The sequence below is a fragment of the Oncorhynchus nerka genome, linkage group LG20, assembly GCF_034236695.1.
Source record: "Oncorhynchus nerka isolate Pitt River linkage group LG20, Oner_Uvic_2.0, whole genome shotgun sequence".
Classification (NCBI taxonomy): domain Eukaryota; kingdom Metazoa; phylum Chordata; class Actinopteri; order Salmoniformes; family Salmonidae; genus Oncorhynchus; species Oncorhynchus nerka.
In genome coordinates, this window is record NC_088415.1 from 89,487,505 (window position 1) to 89,510,323 (window position 22,819).

Sequence of the window (22,819 nt, forward strand, 5' to 3'; positions counted from 1 at the left end):
GATTCTAATGAAACCTTAAGGGGTATTGTTTGGTGATTCTAATGAAACCTTAAGGGGTATTGTTTGGTCATTTTAATGAAACCTTGAGGGGTATTGTTTGGTGATTATAATGAAACCTTAAGGGGTATTGTTTGGTGATTATAATGAAACCTTGAGGGGATTATTATTATTTTTTTTAAACCTTTATTTCACCAGGAAGGGCTCATTGAGATTTAAAATATATTTTTCAAGAGCGTCCTGGCCAAGATAGGTAGCACCAAGTCATTACAAAAATTACAGACAAACAACATGAAAAACTGCAGGTAATCTAGTAAAAACCATAGAATTCACAAGAGTAAAACAAAATCATAAAACAGCTAATTAAAAACATTGACAGGTCAGGGAATCAGTCTCAAGATCATTCATCAGTGATTTAAGAATACCAATCGGGACAAGTTCTTCCAGTTTAAAAATACATTCTAATGAAACCTTGAGAGGTATTGTTTGTTTGTTTGGTCATTCTAATGAAACATTGAGGGGTGTTGTTTGTTCATTCTTTGTCCAACTGGCCATTATGCACACAATAAATACAAATACATGACTATGGACATGTGCTGAACTGAAAATAATAACGTTTAGTGCAATGACATACCACATGAATGAGGACTTCCTTTGTGTTTGTGAGAATGGGTGCTGGAGGCAAGATCGTGCCACATGTTGTTTCGTTCAATTGAAAAGACTACTGGGTACAGTAAACACATTACACAGCTTGTGACACTGACTGAATACACAAATGTACTCCGTCTTAAACATGCATTTTGTGTCAGATACCACTAATATGTCTATCAAAATTAACCAATCTTTGTCTGATATTTGATCAATAAGTACCTTTCGTCGGTATATTGTGTTTTATGTATTTTCAGTGGTTCATTGTTTTTTTGTGCTTTGTCCCGTTCGCTGTTGCATTTCATGCCTGTTGGCCAGGTCGTTAATGTAGATGAGAATTGGTTCTCAATTTACTTATGTTGTTAAATAAAGATGATATAATAATAAAAACAGATACTACTAGATATATCGACAATTACCGACGGTTGAATAGATGTTGTATTTTGATTAAGAAAGTATCACAAGGACCCCATGCACACTCATTCAAAACTACGGTTTAATAGATTGCACGCTTCCTCGGTCACGCTTTGTGGCGTTGACATAATACACAACTGTGTTTTGGACCAGATACACCACTTTCATACATAGAAAATTAAACGTGCCACAAAAGGACCTGTGCAGTGATACACATTGCACGTGGCAGGCTTCACTTAAGGCACAGCAACACGGCAGTTCAGACAAAGAAGAATGAGGAAAAATGTGCGGTAAATCAATTGAACATTATGCCCAATTTTCCGTAATTGAATTGAGAAAACAATCCGTCTTGCAAAAATCAATGGGACAACAAGCGGAATAATTTAGCACCGGGCCCATTCTCATCGACATATTACATAATGAGTCTCTCTCTCTCTCTCTCTCTCTCTCTCTCTCTCTCTCTCTCTCTCTCTCTCTACAGTGGGGAGAACAAGTATTTGATACACTGCCGATTTTGCAGGTTTTCCTAATTACAAAGCATGTAGAGGTCTGTTATTTTTTATCATAGGTACACTTCAACTGTGAGAGACGGAATCTAAAACTAAAATCCAGAAAATCACATTCTATGATTTTTAAGTAAATAATTTGCATTTTATTGCATGACATAAGTATTTGATCACCTACCAACCAGTAAGAATTCCGGCTCTCACAGACCTGTTAGTTTTTCTTTAAGAAAAGATTCTTTAAGATGGCCTGTTTTAGAGAAATGTCATCATGGAATATTGTAAGAGCTTTCATTGTCTGATTATATTCACCTTTGTTTATCCTACGGTTCTGACTTAGTGTACAGAGAGAATACTGTAAAAAAGGCCCATGTTCCGAATTCTGTTGCTGTACAAATAGTTATATTTGTTCGCTCATTAATGTCTTAATCAGAATTACATGATTGCATCTTATCTGTTCATCGTTCCCTTATGCCATAGTTCAAATCAAATCAATTGTCAGTAGAAACCACATTTGTTGAAGAAAGTCAGCCATATCAGCCATGGTTTTTTAAAAGGCAGTAAATGAGGCTGAATGAACTGTTTCTCTGCCAGACAAGGCTCCACTGATAGCCAGGTGTAGAGGTAGTAATGATTCACTCCATGGTGAATGAACTGTTTCTCTGCCAGACAAGGCTCTGATGATAGCCAGGTGTAGAGGTGGTAAGGATTCACTCCATGATCCTGAAGGGTCTGCTGTTGGGACAGCTTTATGTCGGCCCGAACAGTTTGTGGGCAACGTTTGTCACTGTTACAGTGCAACTAATGTATTGTTTAGTGTTGTGTTGTGTTGTGGATTTGCTGGCGTGCATCTAAAAAAAATGATATTGTATTTCGCTCCACCAAGATTTACATGCTAAAATCAACACTGAAAGAGAGTGACGAGGTACTTCAGCTGAATGGGGGGCCGACACTCACCGATCACCACGATGACAGTCTTTGTCAGCCAGAATGAAGGGAACAGATTGAGACACAGTCACTGTCGTATATTATCTGATACAGGCCACTTGTTTTTGGGGACTGGGTGTCTGACTGACGCACCAAATACTGACACAGTTCTTGCTTCATTTTTAAAAAGACAATGGAAAACGTCAGCCAATTCATTCAATAATAGATTACTTATATAATGGTCATCAATATGTTGGTTGCCTACAAATGTCAGATGTGAATCTGCTGAGGTGTAATGGTAACTTTAATCTTTAAACATTAAAAGTAACAGTAACAAATCCGACTCCCGACCACTGATTTTGGTAAACAGCTGAGGGATGGGGGTGGAGAAATATAGCCACTCTTTAACTCGTGGACAGAGCTATAAATACAAGTACAGGCCATTTATGATATCAAGCTCATAGCTTTTAGAGGCTGTAACCGGGCTTTTAGCGAGGTCCTGCTGAGATAGGCTTCAATTTTAATGCAATAGAAGTCTCTGCCGGCAGCGAGCCACCTGACTGACTGACACATCTATAAGGGACTATTTACGAGTTGTCTCCGAGAGTGTTTTTGTTTGTTTGTTTGGGGCAGGTATTCCCCCAGGGGTACGCGCAATGCCATCGGGGGTACGCCAAATAAAAATGTGATTCACAGTTTAAAAAAAATGTAAATTATTATTATTATTTTTTTTTTAAACATTTTTTTCCTTCATATTTTCAAACAGTTCATTTATATTTTTCAACGGGGCTATACATTTGGGTGAGTTTTTTTCTCTCTCATCTGAATAGCCTCGTTTCACTGCCAAAAATAAAATTAAACCATCTAGTGTTCAGCGAAATAACAACACAATGTCAAATACGGGTAGCCTAGACAAATAATTAATATCCAATCACATGAACCGTTACTCTCTCCCAGGAATTTCACTAACAGTCCGTATGTAGCCAAACATAGCTGCTGCTCATGTTGGTATCTGTACTGATGGCGCAAAAGCCATGACAGGGAGACCTAGTCGCTTCCGATGCCACTTGGGTACACTGCAGCATCCACCGAGAGGCTCTTGCTGCCAAGGGAATGCCTGACAGCTTGAAAGATGTTTTGAAAACCACAGTGAAAATGGGTAACTTTGTTAAAGTAAGGCCCCTGAACTCACGTGTTCAGGGGCTGGCCTATCTGGGTGATGTTTTTCCCGCTTGAATGATCTTAATCTAGGATTACAGGGACAACTATATTCAATTGTCAGGAAAAAAATTGAGGCTAAGATTAAGAAGTTGGAGCTCTTCTCTGTCTGCAATAAACAGGACAACACACAGGTCTTTCCATCATTGTATGATTTTTTTGTGTGCAAATGAACTCAAGCTTACAGACAATGTCAAATTTGATATAGCGAAGCACCTGAATGAGTTGTGTTCGCAGATACTTTCCCAAAAATGATAACACAAACAACTGGATTCGATATCCCTTTCATGCCCTGCCTCCAGTCCACTTACCGATATCTGAACAAGAGAGCCTCATCAAAATTGCAAAAATTGAATTTTAATCAGAAGCCACTGCCAGATTTCTGGATTCAGATTTGTGTTTATCAGCAAAGGAATGAGTGTTACACCGAGGCCTGTAATCTGGAGTGGGATCAATCTGGAAGAGGAGGGTCCGTCATGGTCTGGGGTGGTGTGTCAGCATCATCGGACTGAGTTTGTTGTCATTGCAGGCAATCTCAAAGCTGTGCGTTACAGGGAAGACATCCTCCTCCCTCTTGTGGTACCCTTCCTGCAGGCTCATCCAGCCATACTGCTCGTTCTGGGCTTGATTTCCTGCAAGACAGGAATGTCAGTGTTCTGCCATGGCCAAAGAAGAGCCCGGATCTCAATCCCATTGAACACGTCTGGGACCTGTTGGATTGTAGGGTGAGGGCTAGGGCCATTCCCCCCAGAAATATCCAGGAACTTGCAGGTGCCTTGGTGGGAGAGTGGGGTAACATCTCACAGCAACAACTGGCAAATATGGTGCAGTCCATGAGGAGGAGATGCGCTGCAGTTCTTAATGCAGCTGGTGGCCACACCAGATACTGACTGTTACTTTTGATTTTGACCCCTCCCTTTTTCAGGGACACATTATTCAGTTTCTGTTAGTCACATGTCTGTGGAACATGTTCAGTTTGTGTCTCAGTTGTTGAATCTTATGTTCATACAAACATTTACACGTTAAGTTTGCTGAACATAAACAAAGTTGACAGTGAGAGGAAGTTTCTTTTTTTGCCGAGTTAATGTCAGATGACCTTACATGTCCTCTCTATTTATGGTTGATCTATTTCTGGATCCAGCTTTACGAGGTAGAGGGAACAACGGTGCAGTATTGTGAACTCACAGTGAACCTCTGGAACAGCTGATGTCATAGTTTGAGGTGCTCCCCCGAAATTCGTTAAGACTGCCTCGATAGTACAGAAAAGGACAGAAACTCCAAGCTTGCCTCATTACAATTATTCAGCCACATAGATGTGCTTTATTTTGTCTGTCCTACTGAACACAAACAAGTTGGGCCAGGGGAAATTAAAAGGGCCATGAATCAGGACGAATGTGTTGAATGGAAATAACAACAACGAAAAACTCACTGCTTCAGTAGGGACAGCTTAGCTTGGGGCCTTGTGCTTCTCTCCCACTGTGACTCAGTGGGGACAGTTTAACTTGGGGCCTTGTGCTTCTCTCCCATTGTGACTCAGTGGGGACAGTTTAGCTTGGGGCCTTGTGCTTCTCTCCCAGTGTGACTCAGTGGGGACAGTTTAGCTTGGGGCCTTGTGCTTCTCTCCCATTGTGACTCAGTGGGGACAGCTTAGCTTGGGGCCTTGTGCTTCTCTCCCAGTGTGACTCAGTGGGGACAGTTTAGCTTGGGGCCTTGTGCTTCTCTCCCATTGTGACTCAGTGGGGATAGTTTAGCTTGGGGCCTTGTGCTTCTCTCCCAGTGTGACTCAGTGGGGACAGTTTAGCTTGGGGCCTTGTGCTTCTCTCCCAGTGTGACTCAGTGGGGACAGTTTAGCTTGGGCCCTTGTGCTTCTCTCCCAGTGTGACTCAGTGGGGACAGTTTAGCTCGGGGCCTTGTGCTTCTCTCCCATTGTGACTTAGTGGGGAGAGTTTAGCTTGGGGCCTTGTGCTTCTCTCCCATTGTGACTCAGTGGGGACAGTTTAGCTTGGGGCCTTGTGCTTCTCTCCCATTGTGACTCAGTGAGGACAGTTTAGCTTGGGGCCTTGTGCTTCTCTCCCATTGTGACTCAGTAGGGATAGTTTAGCTTGGGGCCTTGTGCTTCTCTCCCATTGTGACTCAGTAGGGATAGTTTAGCTTGGGGCCTTGTGCTTCTCTCCTAGTGTGACTCAGTGGGGACAGCTTAGCTTGGGGCCTTGTGCTTCTCTCCCAGTGTGACTCAGTGGGGACAGCTTAGCTTGGGGCCTTGTGCTTCTCTCCCAGTGTGACTCAAGCACCATAAGTGACCAACACAGTAAGTTCATCGGTAGTTAAATCCTTATTTAAAAAAATATTGTAATTTTCTGTTTTCGGCATTGTCTCTCCTGGCTCTCTACATATACACCAGCCCCGCGCCCTCGACCATGACGGATTAGGCTGGGCTGGACCCCCAGAAGAAAAGGCTTAGTTGGCACAAAATGGCGGCTCGGTTGAGGCTTTGCAGCGATGGACTAATCCTAGTCTTCGTCTCACATGGCACCCTATACCCTATGTAGTGCACTACTTTTTGAACAGAGCCCTATGGAGGTTGGTCAAAAGTAGTGCACTATAAAGGGAATAGGTTGCCATGTGAGATGCAGACCCAGTGCCCCAGACAGGCAGGAAGAACTTTGGGCGTCTGAAGAACATGTGGGAGAGGTCTTCAGAAATACAAGGATGCTGCCACACAATGTATTCTCCACGATAACAGGGTTGAACATCGTGGCCAAATCATGTAAATACATCATATAACCATGCTTCATATATCTTTGGAAATTCAAGATGATCGTTGGAGATAGAAACTCAAAGCATCTCGGAGTAGGAAAGCTGATCTTGGATCAGACCCCCCCCCCCCCCCCCCCGTCACGGCCGTTGAAAGTGGCGTGGTGAGCGTACATAGTCCTTATATTTATATGTAAATAATACAAAAAAACAACCGTGACGCTTCAGGCTATAGTGCCAACAAACAAAGACAACTTCCCACACAGAAAGGAGGGGAAAAGGGCTACCTAAGTATGGTTCCCAATCAGAGACAACGATAGACAGCTGCCCCTGACTGAGAACCATACCCGGCCAAAACATAGAAAAACAAAATCATAGAAAACGAAACCTAGAATGCCCACCCCAAATCACACCCTGACCAAACCAAATAGAGACATGAAAACGATTTCTAAGGTCAGGGCGTGACAACCCCCACCCCCCCCCGTCAATATAATCTGATTCATTATGATCTAAGAGGCAAAACTGATCTTAGATCAGTTGACTATAGGAGGCCATAATATCTAGCGCTATCAACAGAAAATATGTTGAGTCATTCTGTCTATCAGAGATGGTGTTAAGCAAAGAGATCATTGGGGGAAGTAATAACACAACTGTAGCTTTGAAAGGGACCTTTCACTCAAACCTCTGTTTTCTCAGGAGCCTGAGGTAACTGGAAACCGACTGTATCTATCCCGTCTCTCTCTCTCTAGTTCTCTCTATCCCCAAAATAATAATCACAAACCAATCTGTTGATAGACACCTTAGGTGAAAGGGCCCAGAGAGAGAGAGAGAGATAGAGAGAGAGAAGAGGAGAGGAGAGGAGAGAGAGAGAGAGAGAGAGAGAGAGAGAGAGAGAGAGAGAGAGAGAGAGAGATTTACAAAGGGGCAAGATAAAGAAACCCAAAAGTAAAAAAGAAAGGGTTGAAAAGAACAAAAGAGTATTGGGGAAAAGCCTGAATGTAGAAGTTGTCTGAGGTTTAACTTGTTTGAAAACCATGTGAAGAATGAAATACAAACTACACTGTCTCCCTACATCCCATAGCTGTAAGCTGCACGAGGAGCTTGGTTGGACCATGGCACCTCCTAACATAGAGTGTGACTGACAAACACATGGGAGAATCTCAGTGGAGAAAATAACCTTATGCATGGCACAACATCGTTCAACACAACAACCTCTTCATAAGGCAGCCTGAGATGGAAATAGACTGGCTCTAACCAGAATAGAAAGAGGAGTGGGAGGCCCCGGTGCACAACTGAGTAAGAGGACAAGTACATTAGTGTGTCTAGTTTGAGAAACAGATGCCTCACAAGTCCTCAACTGGCAGTTAAATAGAACCCGCAAAACACATCTCAACGTCAACAGTTCGCTGCTCTGGCCCCCCAATGGTGGAACAAACTCCCTCACGACGCCAGGACAGCGGAGTCAATCACCACCTTCCGGAGACACCTGAAACCCCACCTCTTTAAGGAATACCTAGGATAGGATAAAGTAATCCTTCTCACCCCCCCTTAGATGCACTATTGTAAAGTGGCTGCTCCACTGGATGTCATAAGGTGAATGCACCAATTTGTAAGTCGCTCTGGATAAGAGCGTCTGCTAAATGACTTAAATGTAAAATGTAAATGTAAGAGGCGACTCCAGGATGCTGGCCTTCTAGGCAGCTCCAGATACTCAACTAGTCTAACGAAGGCCAGTTTTATTGCTTCTTGAATCAACACGACAGTTTTCAGCTGTGCTAACATAATTGCAAAAGGGTTTTCTAATGACCAATTAGCCATTTAAAATTATAAACTTGGATTAGCTAACACAACTTGCCATTAGAACACAGGAGTGATGGTTGCTGATAATGGGCCTCTGTACGCCTATGTAGATATTCCATAAAATAAATCTGCCGTTTCCAGCTACAATAGTCATTTACAACATTAACAATGTCTACACTGTATTTCTGATCAATTTTATGTTATTTTAACGGACAAAAAAATTGATTTTCTTTCAAAAACAAGGACATTCCTTAGTGACCTCAAACTTTTGAAGGGTAGTGTATATTTTATTTTTTGTGTGATTTTGTTTGTGACAACCAGCAATTATCTAAGCAATTCGATCCCACTCCCTCTCGCATGCCAAGCGAGCAATCTACCACTTGAGCTAATTCCCCAGTTCTACAGTGAAGTGGTTAATGCCTGATGTTCTATAGCGAAGTTCTTAAGGTCTGATGTTCTACCTGATGTTCTACAGTGAAGTTCTTAAGGCCTGATGTTCTATAGCGAAGTTCTTAAGGTCTGATGTTCTACAGTGAAGTTCTTAAGGCCTGATGTTCTATAGTAAAGTTCTTAAGGCCTGATGTTCTATAGTAAAGTTCTTAAGGCCTGATGTTCTATAGTAAAGTTCTTAAGGCCTGATGTTCTATAGTAAAGTTCTTAGGGCCTGATGTTCTATAGTAAAGTTCTTAAGGCCTGATGTTCTATAGTAAAGTTCTTAAGGCCTGATGTTCTACAGTGAAGTTCTTAAGGCCTGATGTTCTATAGTGAAGTTCTTAAGGCCTGATGTTCTATAGCGAAGTTCTTAAAGTCTGATGTTCTACAGTGAAGTTCTTAAGGCCTGATGTTCTATAGTAAAGTTCTTAAGGCCTGATCTTCTACAGTGAAGTTCTTAAGGCCTGATGTTCTATAGTGAAGTTATTAAGGCCTGATGTCCTACAGTGAAGCTCTTAAAGGCCTGATGTTCTATAGTGAAGTTCTTAAGGCCTGATGTTCTATAGTGAAGTTGTTCATACCTGATGTTCTACAGTGAAGTTGTTTTATGTATTTAACTAGGCAAGTCAGTTGAGAACAAATTGTTATTTACAATGATAGCCTACCTCAGACAACACTGGGCCAATTGTGCGCCGCCCTATGGGACTCCCAATCACTCCTGGTTGTGATACGGCCTGGAATCGAACCAGGGTCTGTAGTGATACCTCTAGCACTGAGATGCAGTGCCTTAGACAGCTGCGCCACTCGGGTAGCCCTAAAACAGTTTTGTCATTGCGCTGCGAGCAAGGTTTAAACCTGACTGAGGAGATTTCAAGTCCAACGCCTTGACCACTTCGCCATCGCAGCTTGCTCAGTTGTTAATGGCTGATGTTCTGCAGGGAAGTTGTTCATTTGAAAGCATGGAACTCCTTTGACTCTCTTGTAATGTTAGAAGATATGAATTCATCTCGCAACTGTGATTGGTGAGACACTACTCCATCAGTGTACATACTCAGTATTTTATATTCCAACAGTGTACACTGTTAATGCAGTAAAACATCAGATATCAGTCAAGGGGCCACATGAAGGAGCTTGCAGGCCTAATGTGGCCCTGATTTGTTTTGGTAAAATGGCTTACCCAGTAGTGTGAGGATGCAGGCCAGGATGGCAATGAGGGCCCCGGTGCTGAGGCCCGCTGAGAGCATGGAGTTCTCACTCCCACACGACTGGGGGATCCCATCAGGGTCGCAGTCGCACACCCGGATGGACAGAGTGTTGGTGCTGCTCAGGGCGGGGCTCCCATTGTCCATGATGAGGACGGGGAGGCGGTACACGTTCTGGTGGCGGCGCTGGAAACCCCCTCGCTTGGTCAGCACAGAAGCCGTATTGTCTCGGGGAAGGGGGGGAGGCATATCAATACACTGATAAAATTGTGTTCAGAGAGTAATACTTGGTGGATTCCGAAAAAACCATGACAAACATTAGCTGATATGGGGTTTACATAATGGAAAATAGACAATCAAGGTAAGGAAACCACAATATGGTTGTGGAGCTGCTCCTGCCTGGTGACCAAGCATCCATTTTGAATGGCTCCCTTATTTGTTTAGACTGTTCTGCTGCCAACTGTGCAAGTTTTATCGGCCCAATATGACCATGTGTCTGTCCGGTTAGTGCTATCCGGGATCCTTGTGGCGTTTCTACCCTATACCCTAACCTTTACCCCTACCCATTCTGGGTCAGGCACTTACCTTTGTTGTCTCTCAGGGTGAAGTTGAGATTCCCAGCAGCCTCAGCGGTCAGGGAGAAGAAGAAGCGGTGTCCACTCTGAGGCTGGTCTCGGTCAACAGCACTGATGGTCTCAATGACCTGTAGGGGATAGATGACCAAAGGTTACATTCAGTTCAGGTCAGTTCAGGTTATTGTGTTGCATTCTGGAGTACGGTGTCTATATTAGAACAGTCTCAGCAGGACTTGTATTTATCTACTGTCGAGAGCTGTCTTAATATTACGGAACCCCTTAAGGGTCATAGTGGGAGAAAAAAGTCAATTCCCTCCTTTTTTTTCATCTGTTGCCTCAGATGTTTTTATTTGTTCAATATAAAAATGTTCTCCCTCGATATAAAAATGTGTTCCTTCGATATAAAAATGTGCTCCCTCAATATAAAAATGTGCTCCCTCAATATAAAAATGTGCTCCCTCAATATAAAAATGTGCTCCCTCAATATAAAAATGTGCTCCCTCAATATAAAAATGTGCTCCCTCAATATAAAAATGTGCTCCCTCAATATAAAATGTGTTCTCTCAATATAAAATGTGTTCTCTCAATATAAAATGTGCTCCCTCAATATAAAAATGTGCTCCCTCAATATAAAAATGTGTTCCCTCAATATAAAAATGTGCTCCCGGGCCTTCCGAGTGGAACAGCAGTATAAGGCACTGCAATGCAGTGCTAATGGCATCACTACAGACCGGGTTCGTTCCCGGGCTGTTTCACCACCGGCCGTGATCGGGTGTCCCATAGGGTGGCACAAGTGCCGTCCAGGTTAGGGGAGGGTTTGACTGGGGAAGCTATACCTGGCTCATCATGCTCTAGTGACTCCTTGTGGTGGGCCGGACGCCTCCAGGCTGACCTCTGTTGTCAGTTGAACAGTGTTTCTTCCAAACACATTGATGCAACTGGCTTCTGTGTTAAAAAGTTAACTTCTTATGGCTGCAGGGGCAGTATTGAGTAGATTGGATGAAAGGTGCCCAGAGGTGCCCAGAGTAAACGGCCTGCTCCTCATTCCCAGTTGCTAATATATGCATATTATAATTAGTATTGGATAGAAAACACTCTGAAGTTTCTAAAACTGTTTGAATGATGTCTGTGAATATAACAGAACTCATATGGCAGGCAAAAACCTGAGATGAAATCCAAACAGGAAGTGAGAAATCTGAGGTTGGTCGATTTTCAACCCGGGCCCAATTGAATTTACAGTGGAATATGGATGAAGTTGCACTTCCTAGGGCTTCCACTAGATGTCAACCCTCTTTAGAAACTTGAATGAGGCTTCTACTGTATTGTGAGGCTGAATGAGAGGGGAATGAGTCAGGTTACTGGCAGAGAGCCATTTCCTGGTCACACGCAATTCACATATCGACCTGCGTTCCATTGCTTCTCTAGACACAAAGGAATTCTCCGGTTGGAACTTTATTGAAGATTTATGATAACAACACCCTAAAGATTGATTCTATACTTAGTTTTAAATGTTTCAACAAGATTACCTTTATACAGTGCCTTGCGAAAGTATTCGGCCCCCTTGAACTTTGTGACCTTTTGCCACATTTCAGGCTTCAAACATAAAGATATAAAACTGTATTTTTTTGTGAAGAATCAACAACAAGTGGGACACAATCATGAAGTGGAACGACATTTATTGGATATTTCAAACTTTTTTAACAAATCAAAAACTGAAAAATTGGGCGTGCAAAATTATTCAGCCCCCTTAAGTTAATACTTTGTAGCGCCACCTTTTGCTGTGATTACAGCTGTAAGCCGCTTGGGGTATGTCTCTATCAGTTTTGCACATCGAGAGACTGAAATTTTTTCCCATTCCTCCTTGCAAAACAGCTCGAGCTCAGTGAGGTTGGATGGAGAGCATTTGTGAACAGCAGTTTTCAGTTCTTTCCACAGATTCTCGATTGGATTCAGGTCTGGACTTTGACTTGGCCATTCTAACACCTGGATATGTTTATTTTTGAACCATTCCATTGTAGATTTTGCTTTATGTTTTGGATCATTGTCTTGTTGGAAGACAAATCTCCGTCCCAGTCTCAGGTCTTTTGCAGACTCCATCAGGTTTTCTTCCAGAATGGTCCTGTATTTGGCTCCATCCATCTTCCCATCAATTTTAACCATCTTCCCTGTCCCTGCTGAAGAAAAGCAGGCCCAAACCATGATGCTGCCACCACCATGTTTGACAGTGGGGATGGTGTGTTCAGGGTGATGTGCTGTGTTGCTTTTACGCCAAACATAACGTTTTGCATTGTTGCCAAAAATTTCAATTTTGGTTTCATCTGACCAGAGCACCTTCTTCCACATGTTTGGTGTGTCTCCCAGGTGGCTTGTGGCAAACTTTAAACGACACTTTTTATGGATATCTTTAAGAAATGGCTTTCTTCTTGCCACTCTTCCATAAAGGCCAGATTTGTGCAATATACGACTGATTGTTGTCCTATGGACAGAGTCTCCCACCTCAGCTGTAGATCTCTGCAGTTCATCCAGAGTGATCATGGGCCTCTTGGCTGCATCTCTCATCAGTCTTCTCCTTGTATGAGCTGAAAGTTTAGAGGGACGGCCAGGTCTTGGTAGATTTGCAGTGGTCTGATACTCCTTCCATTTCAATATTATCGCTTGCACAGTGCTCCTTGGGATGTTTAAAGCTTGGGAAATCTTTTTGTATCCAAATCCGGCTTTAAACTTCTTCACAACAGTATCTCGGACCTGCCTGGTGTGTTCCTTGTTCTTCATGATGCTCTCTGCGCTTTTAACGGACCTCTGAGACTATCACAGTGCAGGTGCATTCATACGGAGACTTGATTACACACAGGTGGATTGTATTTATCATCATTAGTCATTTAGGTCAACATTGGATCATTGAGAGATCCTCACTGAACTTCTGGAGAGAGTTTGCTGCACTGAAAGTAAAGGGGCTGAATAATTTTGCACGCCCAATTTTTCAGTTTTTGATTTGTTAAAAAAGTTTGAAATATCCAATAAATGTCGTTCCACTTCATGATTGTGTCCCACTTGTTGTTGATTCTTCACAAAAAAATACAGTTTTATATCTTTATGTTTGAAGCCTGAAATGTGGCAAAAGGTCGCAAAGTTCAAGGGGGCCGAATACTTTCGCAAGGCACTGTATATAAGATACATGTATGTTTGAAGAATTTTAATTATGGGATTTCTGTTGTTTTGAATTTGGCATCCTGCACTTGCACTGGCTGTTGTCATATCATCCCGTTAATGGGATTGCAGCCCTAAGAAGTTTTAAGAAGCGCAGTTTGGCGGGTCATGTTTCGGAGGATGCATGACTCGACCTTCACCTCTCCCGAGCCCGTTGGGGAGCTGCAGCGATGAGACCAGATTGAAATCGGGGAGGGAAGAAAAAGGGTAAAATACCAAAAAAATGTAATAATAATGTGTTCTCTCAAATGCTTTTATTAATGACCTCTATTCATTAATTTGTTCCTCTGGATCTCTCCTGCAGATTCGAGTGCATGTCTTTATCATGGATTGATCAGAGTTCATCTACTTCAATCTGGGCATGAAATACAAAGATTTTCTTTGTTGTTTGAATATATTATTGCGATAACCCGATTTATTTACAGAATATTTACTCCCTTTTTCAGAACCATAGATGATATGGCTGACTTGATAAACCACAAATCAAATGTTAAGCTACTCCTGACTCCTGGTGGATTTGCGGAGCCTATCTGAGGATTAGCCTGGCTGTTTTCTTTCTCCACCACCTTTCTCCACCCCCAAAGGGGGTCATAATATGAACTCTATACTGGACCACTGAGTGAAAAAAGAAGAGCCAAATCAACATTTATAATAAAAATGCACAGACAACATTTTCAGAGATGACAATAGGTCACACCAAGAGATAGAGACATATACTGTAAAACACCAGCTATAACGTCTGACAATATGGATGGTGATATTAGTGATACATTGAGGGGAAAGGCAGTACCACACTGGGACTAATTTAGAAGACCGTTACACCACCTACATAATCCCCATTGAACCCTCCTGCGTGTGGTTAGGATTAGCCTCTTACCAATAATGATGACCCTTTCAACAATACTCATAAAAATAACAATAATGTTACATTGGTATGTTTTTAATTAAGTTGATATAGAGTATTGTTAGTAGAACCTGGTATTATATTTATATGATATGACTTGATAAATGTGTGTGTATTGCAAGCTGGGTCTGCTGCAGAACAACAAAAAGAGGAAGGCCCCAAAATTTGTCAAAGACTCCAACCACCAAGTCTGGAACCAACAGGACAGCTTCTATCCCCAAGCCATAAGATTGCTTAATAGTTAGTCCAAAGTGATTGGTTAACTATTTAACTATATGCATTTACTCTCTTTGCACTAGCTCTTTTGACTCATCACATACGCTGATGCTACTGTCTATTATCTATCCTGTTGCCTGGTCACTTTATCCCTACCTATATGTACATACATTGCCTACAGAAAGTATTCATACCCATTGACTTATTTCACATTTTGTTGTGTTTGAATTCAAAATGGATTCAATAATATGTTTATTCCTCACCCATCTACACACAATACCCCATAATGACAAAGTGAAAACATGTTTTTAGAAATGTTTGCAAATGTATTTAATATGAAATATAGAAATATCTCATTTACATTAGTATTAACACCCCTGAGTCAATACTTTTTAGAAGCACTTTTGGCAGTGACTACAACTTAGTCTTTCAGGGTAAGTTTCTTAGAAATTTCCACACCTGGATTGTGCAACATTTGCCCATTATTCTTTTCAAAATTATTCAAGCTCTGACACATTGGTTGTTGATCCTTGACAACCATTTTCAGGTTTTGCCATAGATTTTCCAATATTTTCAAGTCAAACTGTAACTCAGCCACTCAGGAACATTCACCATCTTCTTGGTAAGCAACTCCAGTGTAGATATGGCCTTATGTTTTAGGTTATTGTCCTGCTGAAAGGTGAATTCATCTCCCAGTGTCTGGTGGAAAGCAGATTGAACCAGGATTTTCTCTAGGATTTTGCATGTGCTTAGCTCCAATCTATAATTTTTTTTTATCCTGAAAAACTCTCCAGTCCTTAATGATTAAAAGCATACCTATAACATGACGCAGCCACCACTATGCTTGTAAATATGGAGAGTAGTACTCAGTAATGTGTTGTATTGGATTTTTAAAATTCTGTACAGGCTTCCTTTTTGTCACTCTGTCAATGATTTGGCCCTGATTTTTTGTTGTTCAGTATTACTTTACTGCCTTGTTGCAAACCAGATACATGTTTTGGAATATTTTTATTCTGTACGGACTTCCTCCTTTTCACTGTCAGTTGAGTTTGTATTGTGGAGTTACTATAATGTTGTTGATTCATCCTCAGGTTTCTCCCGCCACAACCATTAAACTCTGTAACTGTTTTAAAGTCACCATTGGCCTCATTGTGAAATCCCTGAGCAATTTCCTTCCTCTCCGGCTACTAAGTTAAGAAAGGACGCCTGTATCTTTGTAGTGACTGGGTGTATTGATTTTTGTAATTTTTATTTTATTTAACCTTTATTTAACTAGGCAAGTCAGTTAAGAACACATTTTTACTTTACAATGATGGCCTACCCCGGCCAAACCCTAACCCGGACGACACTGAGCCAATTGTACATTGCTCTATGGGACTCCCGATCACAGCGGGTTGTGATACAGCCTGGAATTGGACACGGTCTGTAGTGACACCTCTAGTACTGAGATGCAGTGCCTTAGACCGCAGCACCACTCGGGAGCTCCGAGTTGATACACTGGCCAAAGTGTAATTATTAACTTCACCATGTTCAAAGGGATATTTTTTTACCCATCTATCAATAGGTGCACTTCTTTGCGAGGCAATGGAAGACCTCCCTGGTCTTTGTGGTTGAATCTGTGTAAGAAATTCACTGCTTGACTGAGGGACCTTACACATAATTATATGTGTAGGGTACAGAGATGAGGAAGTCGTTCACACAGGTGAGTCCATGCAACTTATTACGTGACATGTTGAGCACATATTTTACTCCTGAACTTATTTAGGCTTGCCATAAGAAATGGGGTTGAATACTTATTGACTCAAGACATTTGCAGCTTTTTATTAAGTTATAAAAATGTCCAAAAACACAATTCCACTTTGACATTATAAGGTATTATGTGTAGGCAGTGACAGAAAACAATCTAAATGTAATCCGTTTTAAATTCAGGCTGTAACAAAACAAACATGTTTAAAAGGCAAAGGGGTGCGAATACTTCTGGCACTGTATCTACCTCCATTACCTCGTACCCCTGCACTTCGACTTGGTACTGGTATCCTGTGTATATAACCACGTTATCATTACTAATTGTGTATATATTCCTTGGTCCTATTTTTTTTCTATAATCACAAACATTTTTCACTCTGCATTGTTGGGATGCATGTGACAAATAACATTTGACTTGAAATAGATTAAAATACATAAGAGTGTGAATTCTATTATTATATCACCTTGAAATGATCTCATAGACACCATCATATCACTTCCAAACCAAATGGAAAAGGGACAGCGTGAGTTTAAGCCAAATAACTAATACTGCACATACACACACACACACACACACACACACACACACACACACACACACACACACACACACACACACACACACACACACACACACACACACACACACACGCACACACAGAAATCAGTACATTAAAGTGGAAAAGCCATTCCCGGGCTTACGATTTATGACACACATGAAATAAAAAACACACCATTTAAAAGTGCTGTGTTTAAAAGATGATTATCAGTGGAGGCCCCATCAGGTGGCGCTATAAGAAGATTCCCCCCGGCCCGACGCTCTGCGGTTGCCTAATCCCCCTAGCTTTGGCTGGGTAAAACACCGGCCGTGCCGAGCCCTGCCCTCGTGAAGAGCAAGTCAGCACAAAACCTCAATATGAGAAAATCTCCTGGAAACTGGAAATGCACCACCACGCCAACAGGGTTTCTGTCCCAAATGGGACCCTCTTCCCTACATAGTTCACTACTTTTGACCAGAGCCCTATGGCACCCAATTCCCCACATAGTGCACTACTTTTGACCAGAGCCCTATGGCACCCAAATCCCTCTTTAGTGCACTACTTTTGACCAGAGCCCTATGGCACCCAATTCCCTCTATAGTGCACTACTATAGACCAGAGCCCTATGTCACCCAATTCCCTACATAGTGCACTACTTTTGACCAGAGCCCTATATAATGAATATGATTCAATTTGGGATGCACAGTGGGAGTGAGTAAAGCGACAACAACTGTATTTTTTTTGTTGTTGTGATAAATCGACATAAATCCCTAAATATGCCACCTTGTCCGTGCGAGGATTTAAAGTTTAAACCCACGTGATTATCTGGATGGATTTAGTGTCTTATTTGTTTAGGTATGTCAATATGTGGTGTCCCGTCTCACTTAACAGTGAGTGAATATTTGGCACAGGACTTTGAGAGGTTTAAGGGCTTTTTTAGGAACATCAAATAAATCATGTATAAATAAACAGTTTATTTTATATAAGTGTTATTTGTGTGTTTGGTTTATTTTCTATTTTGTTTTAATATTCTGTTTGATTTATTTATGAGCACATTTTCCCAACATGTTGCGTTTATATTTGTTTTCAGTATATTGCTATGAGGACAGGGTTCAAAAACGGTGTCAAGGGTCAAGTAGCCGACAGCGAGATAGATATGTAAATTATAGATCGTATAACATACACTTGGAAGATAGCATGCTTTACCCATATATACTGTATTTTTCAACCTTTCAAGATCATGCTATTTCCCCAAAATGGGCCCTTGACTGAAAAGTGGCCATGGTTAATGGTACTATAGGTATATTATAGGTACAGTATATATATATACACACAAAAGTATGTGGACTCCGCTTCAAATGAATGGATTCGGCTACTTCAGCCACACCCGTTGCTGATAAGTGTATAACATTGTTGCAGACAGTCATGCAATCTCGATAGACAAACATTGGCAGCAGAATGGCCTTACTGAAGAGCTCAGTGACTTTTAACGTGGCACCGTCATAGGATGCCACCTTTCCAACAAGTCAGTTATTGAAATTTCTGCCCTGCTAGATCTGCACCGGTCAACATCTAGGAGCAACAACGGCTCAGCCGCAAAGTGGTAGGCCACACAAGCTCCCAGAACCGGACCACCGTGTACTGAAGCACGTAGCGCGTAGCGGGTAGAAATCGAGTTCCAAACTGCCGCTGGAATCAACGTCAGCACAATAACTGTTAGTCTGGAGCTTCATGTAATGGGTTTCCATGGTTTCCATGGCCAAGCAGCCGCACACAAGCCACTGGACTCAGTGGAAACACATTCTCTGGATGGATGAATCACGCTTCACTATCTGGCAGTCCGAAGGACGAATGTCGGTTTAGCGGTGCCAGGAGAACACTACCTGCCCCAATGCATAGTTCCAACTGTAAAGTTTGGTGGAGGAGGAATAACGGTCTTAACGCTACAGCATACAATGACATTCTAGACGATTCTGGAATGTCATTCTAGAATTGTGAGTCTAGAATCGGGGGAAGGCCCTTTCCTGTTCCAGCATGGCAATAACCCCGTGCACAAAGCGAGGTCCATTCAGAAATGCATGTCGAGATCGGTGTGGAAGAACTTGACTGGCCTGAACAGAGCCCTGACCTCAAACCCATCGAACACCGACTGCGAGGCAGGCCTAATCGCCCAACATCAGTGCCTCGACCTCACTAATGCTCTTGTGGCTGAATGGAAGCAAATCTCCGCAGCAATGTTCCAACACCTAGCAGACACCTTCCCAGAACCCATATACTTTTGATCGTGTAGTGTATATACTTCCCAGAACCAGTGTCCATATACTTTTGATTGTGTAGTGTATATACTTCCCAGAACCAGTGTCCATATACTTTTGAATCGTTTAGTGTATTTACTTCCCAGAACCAGTGTCCATATAATTTTGATCGTCTAGTGTATATACTTCCCAGAACCAGTGTCCATATACTTTTGATTGTGTAGTGTATATACTTCCCAGAACCAGTGTCCATATAATTTTGATCGTGTGGTGTATATACTTCCCAGAACCAGTGTCCATATACTTTTGATCGTGTAGTGTATATTGTAGGTGTATTATTATATCGGTTATCTGTGATAACAAACTGTAACCTTTTTAACACTATTATCCATCGCTCCATGGAAGCCCCCCTAGAGAACATGCAGTCAGCTAGAAATGCTACACATGTATGAAAGGCTGGGCAGAGACGACACCTCAGACCCGTCACGCTACAGTGGGTTTACTTGTTAGCCAGACAGTTACTATTCAAATCCTATAGCAGCCATTTAGGAAGGCAGCAGCCTTTATGGAAAAAGACTTACATTCAAATAATAACTTTGACAAGTGCTGGACCGACATATAACAATGGTACTCTGTATGGGATTTAGTATTCTTCTTCTTCTTCATCGTCTGCCATTGTGTGAAAAACACCTGGCAGTCAAAATCAGCTCTGGACGACACATCATAACCAATAATGGGATGACAGTTGGAAAAATGGCCGAATCAAGGGCACCTAAACAATAGAGCAGGCACCCTGAGATAGAAAACAGAAGGCAGAGCGAGACAAACTACACGAATAACCCCATTGCAGGTGTGGGATGCCGATGGGACTTAGGGACTGACGCTTACACACCCGTCATCTGTTTTCCATTGCAATGGCTGAAGTGGAAACCTTTTGGGGTTTAGGAAATGAATACATTTGGCTTGTTCATTATTGCTTTGCTTTTGTAAGGAAAAACTCCAGGGAGGAGCATGGGTCATGTCAGGATAGTGCCAATAACAATGAACAACTAGGAACAGCTATTGGTGATCCCTTGTATTGACTCTCCTTCAAAAGGCAAACGTTTTAGTTTACCTTGATTTAACTAGGCAAATCAGTTAAAAGAACAAATGATTATTTACAATGACGGCCTACCCCGACCAAACCTGGACGAGGCGCCACCCAATGGACACATAATAAATATGACAGTGACGGCAAGATGTTATTGCTTTACAAATGAACTTTAAGAATGCCATTGCAGATTTGAATTATTTCTATCTAAATTGAAATATCTAGGTGTGTGGACCGACGGTGGGAAAGGTATCCTTAATTTACTGAAAATACCCTATCGGACAGAAAGAGACACACCTCCCAAAACACAAACCTAAATCTAAGGGTTTGTGGTTCTTGTAGTCTCTTATCATCTCATTCAAACCATACAGCCAACATGCAAGCTTTTACGTAAACGATTAGTGTTGCTTGCTGTTTGGGGTTTTAGGCTGGGTTTCTGTACAGCACTTTGAGATATCAGCTGATGTACGAAGGGCTATATAAATAAATTTGATTTGTTTTGAAATTTGATTTGATTAGCGACTACCTTTCCATAGTGTATCTTTAAGTTCTTAATGAGAGATAAACAGTCTTTTAAGGCTCCAAAGAGACTGAAACAAATGACACGAAGGGAAAACCGACCACAGGACAAACATCCATTTATGTTTACTCTTTGCTGTCACAATGATAAGGGCTTTTTCTACATTAAAATGTGTCTTTAGCACATAATTATTGAAACGTTATTATAATTATACTGAAAGGTAATTAAGTCATAACAGATGACATACAAAACGTGATTTACAAAAACGTACAATGCTCTTTTGTTTTCATATTTAAATCATTTGTTCCTCCGGGTGTATTTTTTGAATAAGAAAGCATTGGGAACAAGGTATTCTCGGGGATATGATGCAATAACTAAGAAAGAGACTAATATGAGTATTTTCCTGTTATGGTTATGGTACTTGTATTGAGAGGTGTTATGCTCAAATTTGTAAAAAACAAACATTTGTCCCAGGTTCTGGAGTAAATTGTAATATGGAACAGAAATTAAATGTACAAACTTGTAGGCTTCCCAAGTTTCATTAGAAACATGGTTGGGGCATATGTTATTTTATTTGTATTTTTAAATTTTATTTAACTAGGCAAGTCAGTTTAAGAACACATTCTTATTCTGATTAAATGCCATATGCTTGATAAAACTAGGTACTTGGGAGTAGGTACCAGTGTGCAGATTTATTTTTTGCTCTCGGTTCTTAGTAATTGCTATTTTCTTCTAATAGTCAAACATGTGACAACCAGCCCTAGTCTCCCTTACCGCTGACCATTGCAACCGGTCATTACCCTTTGTAACAACAAAACATGCCTGCTTGATTGTAATACCCTTCCAGCTTAGACCCCTGTCCTACAATACAGTTTCCTGTTGACAGATTGAAGTACACCACAAACCCCTTCTTAGCGTTCCCCCCCCCCCCCCCCAGCTGAACGTCCAGGCTACACAACCAGGACTACCCAATCAATAAGAAACCTCTAAGAACTTAAAAATAAGAACACAAATTTCTCAACAATCTATTGACTATTTTGTTTGTGATTGTGACCACTTCAACAACCCTCACGCACGGTCTCAGAAGTTTTGATTAGATTTCCCCTTTATGCTCAGTCTTCCCGCTGTTTCTCTCAACGGGCCGGTAGGTACACTGTGCCCAGTATGTTGTTTCTAAGGCCTTAATGGTAGCTGTTTGAGATGTCTTCATGTTATCATTGATAATGAATGCTACTCTCTTTCACACCAGGGTTTACGGTAGCTATCCCTTGGTCACAGACTTGCTTCCACAGGAGAATTAGTGAGGTCGGGTTCTCGTCAGACGGGAGTCCTAAGGGAGAGACAGAAGAATGCAAACAATATTCTCTCACTCACTCACACACACACACTCACACTCACACTCACACACACACACACACACACACACACACACACACACACACACACACACACACACACACACACACACACACACACACACACACAAACTGTCTTCAAGCCCTCTTTGTGGCAGCTTAGTCAATCAGGGACACAATCAAGTTGTTTGTTTTTACAGGATTGGCCTTGTCATCCAATTACAATCAGGTATTGGCAGTGAATGCCGAACTCACAGGAGTCTAAGGCACTGTTGACGTTGGTTTTGTAAATATTATATACAGTTGAAGTCGGAAGTTTACATACACTTAGGTTGGAGTCAGATTTGTGTGTATTGTTGTGATACTTTGTTGTGTCAGATACTAATGCACTGTTGGAGCTCGGATTTAAACATGATTTAACCATGGTGAACATACATCTCGCCAATGCAAAACCAAAGAAGTTGACTTTTATGTCATATGCGTAAGTTACAGTTTTGATATTCTTTGCTACTCCTTA

General features: G+C 41.6%; 1 protein-coding gene across 1 annotated transcript in view; it reads right to left on the reverse strand.

The window, feature by feature from the left end:
* LOC115103392 (cadherin-7-like) overlaps positions 1 to 22,819 on the reverse strand; it is a 110,923-nt gene that overhangs the window by 8,544 nt on the left and 79,560 nt on the right. Inside the window, exons 9-10 of the mRNA XM_029624303.2 lie at positions 10,481 to 10,598; positions 9,871 to 10,122 (exon numbers count right to left, since the gene is read on the reverse strand). Coding sequence (XP_029480163.2) covers positions 9,871 to 10,122; positions 10,481 to 10,598 — 370 coding nt within the window. The remainder of the gene's footprint in view (positions 1 to 9,870; positions 10,123 to 10,480; positions 10,599 to 22,819) is intronic.